The sequence below is a fragment of the Thamnophis elegans genome, chromosome Z, assembly GCF_009769535.1.
Source record: "Thamnophis elegans isolate rThaEle1 chromosome Z, rThaEle1.pri, whole genome shotgun sequence".
NCBI classification, from domain to species: Eukaryota; Metazoa; Chordata; class Lepidosauria; order Squamata; family Colubridae; genus Thamnophis; species Thamnophis elegans.
In genome coordinates this window covers 132050336-132060059 of record NC_045558.1, presented here as the reverse complement: position 1 = coordinate 132060059, position 9724 = coordinate 132050336, and the positions used below count along the sequence as shown (strand labels likewise).

The 9724-nt window shown below is 39.1% G+C and overlaps 1 protein-coding gene across 1 annotated transcript; it reads right to left on the bottom strand.

Annotated features, from left to right (window-relative positions):
• Positions 1 to 38: 38 nt before the first annotated feature.
• On the bottom strand, positions 39 to 9006 carry LOC116521831 (vomeronasal type-2 receptor 26-like). Its single transcript, XM_032236479.1, has 4 exons — positions 8863 to 9006; positions 6802 to 7110; positions 2243 to 2369; positions 39 to 940 (listed from the first exon to the last, which is right to left on the bottom strand). The coding sequence occupies exons 1-4, from the start codon at positions 9004 to 9006 to the stop codon at positions 39 to 41; spliced, it is 1482 nt and encodes a 493-aa protein (XP_032092370.1).
• Positions 9007 to 9724: the final 718 nt, after the last annotated feature.

Below are 9724 nucleotides of genomic sequence, written 5' to 3'. Positions count from 1 at the left end.
CTATTCCCATGTTGGACACAGACAAAAAGCAAGATTGCTTAAATAATTCTCTTTATGAGATGCTCCCTTTTATTCAGATGAGGCATCATGATGATAATGTAGCATTTTGGGGAAAAGACACAAGCCAGAAGCCCAGTGCTGGAAGCCAGGAGGGAGAAGATCTCCACAGCTACCATGTATTTGCCTTTGGTACTCATGTAGGCTGGGACAAACGACAACCAGACACTGCAAAAAACCAGCATGCTGAATGTGATGGATTTGGTTTCCTGGAATGTGTCTGGTAGCTTCCTAGCTTGGAAAGCTGCAATAAAACTGACTATAGCCAGGAAACCCATAAAAGACAAAACACTATAAAACATGACAACCGACCCTTCATTGCATTCCACAATGATCTCAGAAATGAAGGAGTGCTTATCCATGTCTGGGAAAGGGGGTGAGGTTGCTAGCCACACAGTACAAAGAAGAAATTGAATCAAGGTGCAGGAGAGAACAATGGAAAGGGCTAGACTTTTCCCAATCCAGGTCCTCATCCTTGATCCTGGCTTGGTGGCCATGAACGCAAGCACCACAGTGATGGTTTTGGCCAACATACAAGAAACAGCTACAGTGAAGATGATCCCAAAAGAAGTCTGTCGCATAAGACAAGTCACCTTCATGGGTCGACCGATGAAAAGTAGAGAGCAAAGGAAGGAGAGAAGAAGGGAGAAGAGGAGGGTATAGGAGAGGCTGCGGTTGTTGGCTTTGATGATTGGAGTGTTGTGATACTTCCTGAAGATTCCCAGCACCAATATTGTGATAAAAGAAAGCACAAGTGCCAAGGTTACTAAACTGGTCCCCAAAGGTTCTTCATAAGTTAAGTAGCTTATATCCTTCGGCATGCATAAATCCTGCTTGTTGTTTGGATATCGATCTTCTGGGCACTGGAAACAGTCATCTAGATCTGATAAATAAAACATACAGTTGCCATTAAATGTTTGAAAACTCCCTTGCGCATTGCAAAAACAGTTTTATGTCAACCTACGCCTCCTGTGGGTATAAGGCTTGCCATTGTTTGCTCTCCTGTATACGTTATTATTGTGGTCTGCCAGCTGCCAGCAGAACTGGTGGCATACTCGGATAGTCTGGAGGTTGGAGAGGAACATTGGCCTGTCCTGGAGTCTAGGGAAGGCTCTGATGGGTAATCAGTGTCAGAGGCAGATATGGGGCCAGGGCCATCCAATATTTATCAGCTGCCTTCAGAGTCGGAATTAAATAGGGCAGAAGAACAGCTGGAGCCAGATGCGTGTATGCGCAGAGCTGTCAGGAGAAGGGAACAACTAAGGAACAGGGGTCAACTCAGAAGTAAAGGCACAAGGTGAGGCCTAATGGCCCCACCCATAGGGAATAAATAAGAACAAAGGGGGAGTGGTGCTTGCAGGAGACAATTAATTCACTCATTATTGTGAAAATTTGCTTATTTGAGTTCGGTCTCACAGAGGCTCCTTGTTGGGTATTTCATTTTACAGCATTGCGACTGCTTGGCCTGGCAACTGTCCAAGGACTGATAAGGTCTGTTGTTGCAATTAAACCTTGAAAGTCTTATTGCTGGGACTTTTCTGGATGTGAATGTGAGGAATTCACATCAACCAAATGAAAAAATGGTTTATTTTGCGACAAGGAGTCTGTTTCGTGATTTTGTTAAGCCTGGGTCAGAACAGTTATAGGCTTAATTAATGCTCTTGCTAGATCTTATCTTTGAGGCTGATGTTAACCATGTTATTGTAATGTAGGTACTGATGAGTCAATACAAAATGCTTGCATCTACCTCTGTTTGTCTTTTGGCTGTATTGTTTAAAATATACAAAGTTAAATAAGGATATGTTTTTGAGCCCTCGCTATGTAGTATTTCAGATTAAACAATCTAAATGTGTTATGACTTTGTCTGATGGTATGATTTGTTCATGTAGATTTTCTTGACGAAGATGAATAAACTGTTCTTTTGTATCTCCTTTTTTTCAGTTCACACAGTGTGATGAGCTAGCAATGTTTTTAATAATTCATGTAGAATGCATGTAGAGAAGGAACAGCTTGTGTATAAGAGAAATGACATTAAACAACATTTTGGAGATGGATTTTTTTTTGCCTTTTTGAAAAATTAAAAAAATAAATAAAAAAGAATTTTAAGGAGAATCTTAAGTCAGTTGAACATACTTTGATATCCAAATGTTCAGACACAGCCAATGTCTTTCTCGGGATCTCTTACCTATATGATTTGTGATCTTTCCCTCTGGACATTGAGTGCAGTTATAGCAACAAAATGGTCGCCCTTCAATCTTGGTCTTGCGGTAACCTGGATTGCACTTTTCATTACAAAGTGAAACAGGACGTTCCTTTCCAGAAAAGGGAAAAAAAAGATGTTTCAACAGAGAGAATAAGACTTTTCAAATACTGGAGATATGGAAATATCTTCAATTGGCAGGTTGAACAATGGATTCAAGGCAGTGGTGGGTTTCAATTTTTTTTAGAACCTCTTCTCTAGGTGTGGCCTGCTTTGTGTTTGAGAGAGGGAGGAAGGAGGGGAAGGGAGAAGAAAAAGAAAGAAGGAAACTTATTTAGCAAAGGAGAAAAACAAATGCTGTCGCTTTAAATTGGAACTGAGCATGCCTGGCTGTGGAATTCTGGGAGTTGAAGTCCACAAGTCTAAAAAAATTGCTGCCTCAGCAGCCATAAACCTCACCGCACATCACTGATAGGATCATATGATTTTTTTTCTCCTATTCAATTATGTCTGGTTCACAATGGCTATTTGGACAAGTCCCTGCAGTTTTCTTGGGAAGAGTCCAAGAATTGGTTTTTCATTGCTTCCTTTCTAAGATTGAGAAAAGGTAACTGGTCAAAGCTCACCAAACTGGCTTTTTGTCTAAGATGGAACTGGAACTCATGGTTGCCATGTTTCCAACCTAAAGTCTTAACTACAACACTAGACGGGTCCATTTGTTTTATATCTTCAATGTGGTCATGTGGGAACATACTGAGTCTTAGGAAATTAATTTACTGTATTGTTGCATTTATTGGTCAGTATGCAAAATCTTTTTGAATCCAAAGAGTTTGCAAATGGGATTTTCCAGAGTTTGGTATCCTACAATGAATTAAATTTTATGGACCAAATTCTTTTGGTCCATAACTGGCAATGGGGCCACAAATTGCTGTTAACGGTTTCATTCCTTATCCAGGGAATATATTAACATTTATTGGATGAATGGATTATAATGGTACTAGAATATGAATATGCACCATAATTCTCAAGTGTTTCCATTACTAGGAACTAAGAAAGAAAGACCTTAAGAAAGGCTGAGTGCCAAAGAATTGAGGCCTTTGAACTATGGTGCTGGAGAAGACTTCTGCAAGTCCCTTGAACTGCAAGGCGATCAAACTGGTCAGTCCTAGAGGAGATCAACCCTGACTGCTCTTTAGAAGGCCAGATCCTGAAGATGAAACTCAAATTTTTTGGCCACCAAATGAGAAGGAAGGACTCAGTAGAGAAGAGCCTCATGCTGGGAATGATTGAGGGCAAAAGAAGAGGACGACAGAGAATGAGATGGCTGGATAGAGTCACTGAAGCAGTAGGCATGAGCTTAAATGGACTCCAGAGGATGGGTAGAGGACAGGAAGGCCTGGAGGAATGTTGTCCATGGGGTTACGATGGCTCACACACAACTTAGCAACTAGCAACAACAAATAAAGAAGCAGATGACAAACCATTCCTGTCTTTCTAAAGGACTCATTCTTTTCCACATAATTTGAGCACAAGGGTTACAAGCAAAAAACAAAACAAAAAACAATTCACATTTCTGAATATGTGCACCATTCACGTTAAAGTTTGAGCTGTATAACATTTTTGGGACAAAAGTGGGGAAAAAGTTGGGAAAGAAGTGCAACAGGAGTTAAAATAACATGGACTCTACCTGATTAAACCAGCTGGGCCAAACCACGTCATGTTCATAAATGATCAAATATTTGTCAGTGGTTACCCTTGGGTCTATCTTCCCAACTGTCTTCCTGAGAAAGGTCTGGTTTGAGGAAGTGATCCAGTTTATGATGTCAAATCCTGCCAGCAATTCACCATTCTGGTCAAAATAAATTTTTTCTCCAGCACTGTTATTAAAAGATATACTTTGTAGAAAGTGGTGGAGCTAAACATTAGTGAAAGAAGTGAAAATGTACGTATGTTCATACATACATACATACATACATACATACATACATACATACATACATACAGTCATACAGTCATACATACATACATGGTAATGTTAACTCAGTAAATAAAATATTCACTAATTCAATAATAAGACTTGTGAAATATTTACACCTACAGAAGCGAACAATACATCTGTGAAACAATATTTTTTTCTTATGCAAAGGAAAATGGCTTATATTGAAAAAAAATCAAGTTTATAAATGCATCATTAAGGAAGTCTAACTATTTATCAAACATAGAAAACTTATAAAAGACAACACAATAATAAATAATCTATTGAATATCTGGGTCAAACATAGAAAAAAATAAGCTTATGTTTACCCTTTCTACGTACATCTTGCCTTGTTATTGAATGCCTCTTTTTAAGAAGACTTTTATGATGATAACAAGACATCCCTTGGATGTTTCTTCCCCTTTCCTTTCCTCTGTGTCCTACTATTTGCTTTTTTTTACTTTTGGGTTTTATAAAGGTAAAGTTTCCCCTCACACATATGTGCTAGTCATTCCCGACTCTATGGGGCAGTGCTCATCTCTGTTTCAAAGCCGAAGAGCCAGCTCTATCCAAAGACGTCTCTGAGGACATGTGGCCAGAAAGACTAAATGCCAAAGGCGCATGGAATGATGTTACTTTCCCACCAAAGGTGGTTCCTGTTTTTCTACTTGTATTTTTACGTGCTTTTGCCCTGCTAGGTTGGGAGAAGCTGGGACAAGTAACAGGAGCTCACTCCGATATGCGACGCTAGGGATTCAAAAAGCCAACCATTCTGATTGACAGAATGGCAGTCTTAGCCACTGAACTACCATGTCCCATTTTGGGTTTTATACTATAAACTAATAAAAAAAGAGAAAAAAATCCCATGGAAAAATAATAATTTGGAGGAACCTATTGTTAATAAGACAAATATAGAAGGTCTTGGGCTTCCTATTTCATAATAATCTAGTATACTTACTTGGTTTCAATGCTTTAAAAATAGGAAAAATAGCACAAAAAGAACAGGAGAAACAAGAAAATACTGAAAGACTTTGATTTCTGAATGATAAAACCTTGTATCACACCATTTTAATTATTTGCTCCATCCAATTAAGAACTTGTTGTGCTAATATTAATCAAAATCTGAGAAGGTCAAATGCTATAAGATAAAATGTATATTGGATTTGATTATGGTAGCAGTAATTGGAATTTCAAGGAATAAGTTTTATTGTGAATGTTTTCTCTCTGTCTCTTTTTCTGTCTCTCTCTTTCTCTCTCTCTTCTCTCTCTCACTCTCATTCTCTCATTCTCACTCTTTCTCTGCATATGTGTATGGATGTGTGTGTGCACCTGCACCTTTGAATCCATATTGACTCCTACTGAGTACCTGGACAAATTCCTGGAATTAAATATTCTACATAGAGAAAATTGGTAGAACAGTTTTGATGGTTAAAAGAAAATATTTTCCAGAAAAAACCTTGAAAATATGATGAGCAACACACACACACACACACACACACACACAGAGAGAGAGAGAGAGAGAGAGAGAGAGGAGAGAGAGAGAGAGAGAGAGAGAGAGAGAGGGTTTTGAGAAGTAATTCATACAGGTAGAAACAAATGTTGAAAGTTAAATTCCTATTTTAAGTTGTAATAGTTTATAATTTTTTTATTCAACCATATATCCCTTCAAATTATAACCTAATTTGCTTTGTATATGTTAATTGCTGCAAAGATGTTATAAATGTCTTATGGGAAAGCATATTGGATTTCTTCCTTAGACAAATGACCAAGTTATTTATGAGAGTAACTTTCAATATCTAGAATTACCATATTTTTCACTCCATAAGATGCTCCTTATCATAAGACGCACCTAGGTTTAGAGAAGGAAAATAAGAAAGAAAATCTGCCTCCGCCTCCCAGTGTCCATCTGGTATTCATCTGGCTAGCATCCTTGCAGCAAACGGCAAACAGCCTGGTCAGCTTCAGCACATTATTGCAGCACCAGCATGTGGCTCATCAGGGCTCTGCTCCATTGCACCCACCACTGGCCAGCTGAGTGACATCTGGATCTGGGCCTCTCATAGTCATGCCGATCAGTGGGCTGGCTGACTGGAAATGCCGCCATTGCTGCCTCCTCCATATTTGCTGCCTCCATTGGGGAATGCTGGAGTTTTCACCGCAGAGCAGCTGATCAGTGGTTGGATCGGCCTCCTGGAATATTGCTGATCAGCTGTTCCAGGTGGTGGGGATTGCTGCCGCTGTTTGCTGCTGCTGCCTGTAACCCATATTCACTCCATAAGAATGCACAGACAATTCCACCCACTTTTTGCGGGGGGGGGGCATCTTATGGAGTGAAAAATATGGTACCTCATTTCTGAAAAAATAATTCAGTTTGTAGAATTCCGATCAAATAAAGACTATTGGGTTATTGTTTTAATACACAATTTAATATATAATTTCATTGGACATAAATAGTGAAAATTACTAGAGGTCACTACATATATGAGCAGCTCAAAAATGAAAAGGCTGATACATATCCTATGTTACTGCTTCAATATACCTAGCAAAATGTCCTAATTATTCTCCTTACCCTCCATGACTGTTGACTAAGGAAATTCTCTCTCATCCTTGTTCTTTGTTGGCCTTGGAAAGAATACATGGCATTCAAAGCATGTGCAATCGCGTAGACAGCATTATAGATACTGTAGCTGTGGGCAGTCATGCTGGTTTCAAACACAGATACAGGGAGAGTCTCTAGTTTCTCCTCCCCAGTGCAGACATTGTCATCCTCTTCATCTGTGATGGAAGCTTGGAGGAAACAGTTAAACATCTGTTGCCAAAACTGATTTAGAAATCCATTTTCTTTATCTAAAACTGGGCTCCTCATCTGAACAAATTTCTGGAAAGCCAACACTTGTTTTGAGTGTATCGCAAGTGTCATAGAACCATGAATGAAATTAAGATCCCAATATCTTTGGAAAGGAACGGATGAGAAGTCTACCTCCGTTGTCATGAACCAAACCTTGGGGTTATATGGCATATCATTGTATTCTGAAATTCTGAGCAAAGCCCTTAAATTTAGCACACTCTGAAATCCCCCCAGAAACATCACTATTTTAGTGGTGCTCTTCAGAACAACACTTAAAAGATTGTATGATGTATGCATTGTCTTCTCATCCTGACTGAGAAATCCACCTGGTATTTTTTCTATAAATTCAAAACAGACCCCACTTCTGGAAAACATGGGAATAACATTCCTCAGCAAGTTCTCAGCTATGTTGCCGATGTTAAGGTACAACACCCCAATCCAGGTCCAGCCAAAGTGTAAAAAGAGTTGGAGAAGTCCATGATATTGATGATCGGCCTTTGGGAGCATCCAATAAAAGAAATGACTTTGAGTGATGCTACTGCTCTCTGGGACAGAACTATATGCCACCTAAAACAAACAAAGTGATGAAAGATGCCCATCACAGAGTAAATTGTGGGTCTTTGGTGTATTTTAATATCATTGCATTAAATAATACTTATTAATATGCTATATAATATTAACTGAAATTAATTTAATTTAATGGTTTAATATAATCAGTTAATTTGGTTTTTTAATGATGATCATGTAGAGTCCAGCAGCGTTGAACTCCTGATTATCTGTCAAGAATGAAACTTTGGCAGCTATGTGCCTTGTTGTTTCTATTTGCCGGTAGAGAAAGGTAGGGAAGTGTTGGTTACAAATGAGTTAGCTAGGGAAACAAAACGTGTACGGTTCCACTGAAGCTTGTGAGAGTCTGGAAACTTTTCAAGGACATCTTAGCAGGTGTGCAATTGAGGCAGATGGTTCCCATAACAAAGGGAAACAGTTTACTTGGTTTATGTGGAGGCCTGGGGGTTTGGCTTGGAAAATCATTGTTTAATACTATGAACTGGGACCTGGGGATCTCAGAGTTAGTTTTACCTTGACATTACTAAGCCACGTACTCAATATACAGTAAGGTTTTGAGAAATGCAATGGTCTAGGAATTTTTGGGGGGATACTGAAGCTGGATGTTGACAATCAGAGCTCAGATGAGGTGGGTGGGACACATCATCTGAATGGAAGGCCACCACATGCCTTGCCAGTTGCTCTAGAGTGTATGGGAGTTTGGGAAGACTTCAAGATTGTACTTGCAAGTGCTATAAAGATGTCGCAAAAGAACCCCATACCAATGTGGTGTCCAACCAAGGAAAGTAGAAGCTGCAGTTTCTGATATAATCTGTCAGTGAGACATGTGCTAGAAAGCCTCCACTAGCTTTGAAAACAGAGGACACTAAAAACTGGTTGAAAACCATGAGTGGGACATAGAATAACACTCACAGTTAATATAACAATGACTTCTGTGTCTACATTCTGTAGACTCTGCACCTCCAAATTGGAACTGTGGTGTCACCTCTGTGTCCAGAGTTAAGCCACACAATACCATTGTCTTCTTTGCCAGCTATACTTGCTATGTTTAGATGCTCTTTTTGGAGTTCAGCTCAGATGATCCAAGCTACTTTTGTTTTTTCACTGTCTACAAAAGAAAATTCAATGAAATGTATTGCTCTCCATGAAATGTTAGTACACTAAAATATCGTTAACCCACCCCAATCCTCAATATATGTTAAACAAGGGACTTACCTGCACAAACTTGTAAGCTGTCATAATGGTAGCCATATCAAGAAATTCAATAGAACTTGGTCCTCCTATGACTGCTATCAGATTATTCTGAATGTGACACTTATAATTAGGGATGAATCTGTTTGGCGTAGAGAGGAGTTCCATAGCAGCAATACATGTATATCTCGGAAGAAAATAGTTATTGTAAATGTTGAAGCCTAGTGTGATATTGGTTAAGATCTGGGGATTTTTATTAATCTCCTTTACAGCAAAAACCACAGCCAAGATGTGTTGGTAGCTCTGTGACAATAATCTACAATGAAATTTTAAAAAAATAGTTAAGTATTCTCTGTATAATTAGTTCTGAAAGAAAGTTTTCTTCTTTCCTATGTTCCAGCACTGGAAGAATGATGTAATTTATTATCAATATTTCTTATCTGTTATTGAACAGACAAGATACAATCAAGATCAAGTGAAGTACTAATACCACTCTATAAAGCCCTAGTAAGACCACACCTAGAGTACTGCATGGTCACCACACTATAAAAAAGATGTTGAGACTCTAGAAAAAGGACAGAGAAGAGCAGCCAGGATGATTAGGGGACTGGAGACTAAAACATACGAAGAACGGTTGCAGAAACTGGGCATGGCTAGTCCAGTGAAGAGAAAGACCAGGGGAGATATGATAGCAGTCTTCCAATATTTGAGGGGATGCCATGGAGTGGAGGGGGTGAAGCTATTTTCTGAAGCACCTGAAGGCCAGACAATGAATAATGGATGAAAACTGACCAAGGAGATTCAACCTAGAAATAAGGAGGAACTTTCTGACAGTGAGAACAATCAACCAATGGAACAGCTTGCCTTCGGAAGTTGTGGGGGCTGC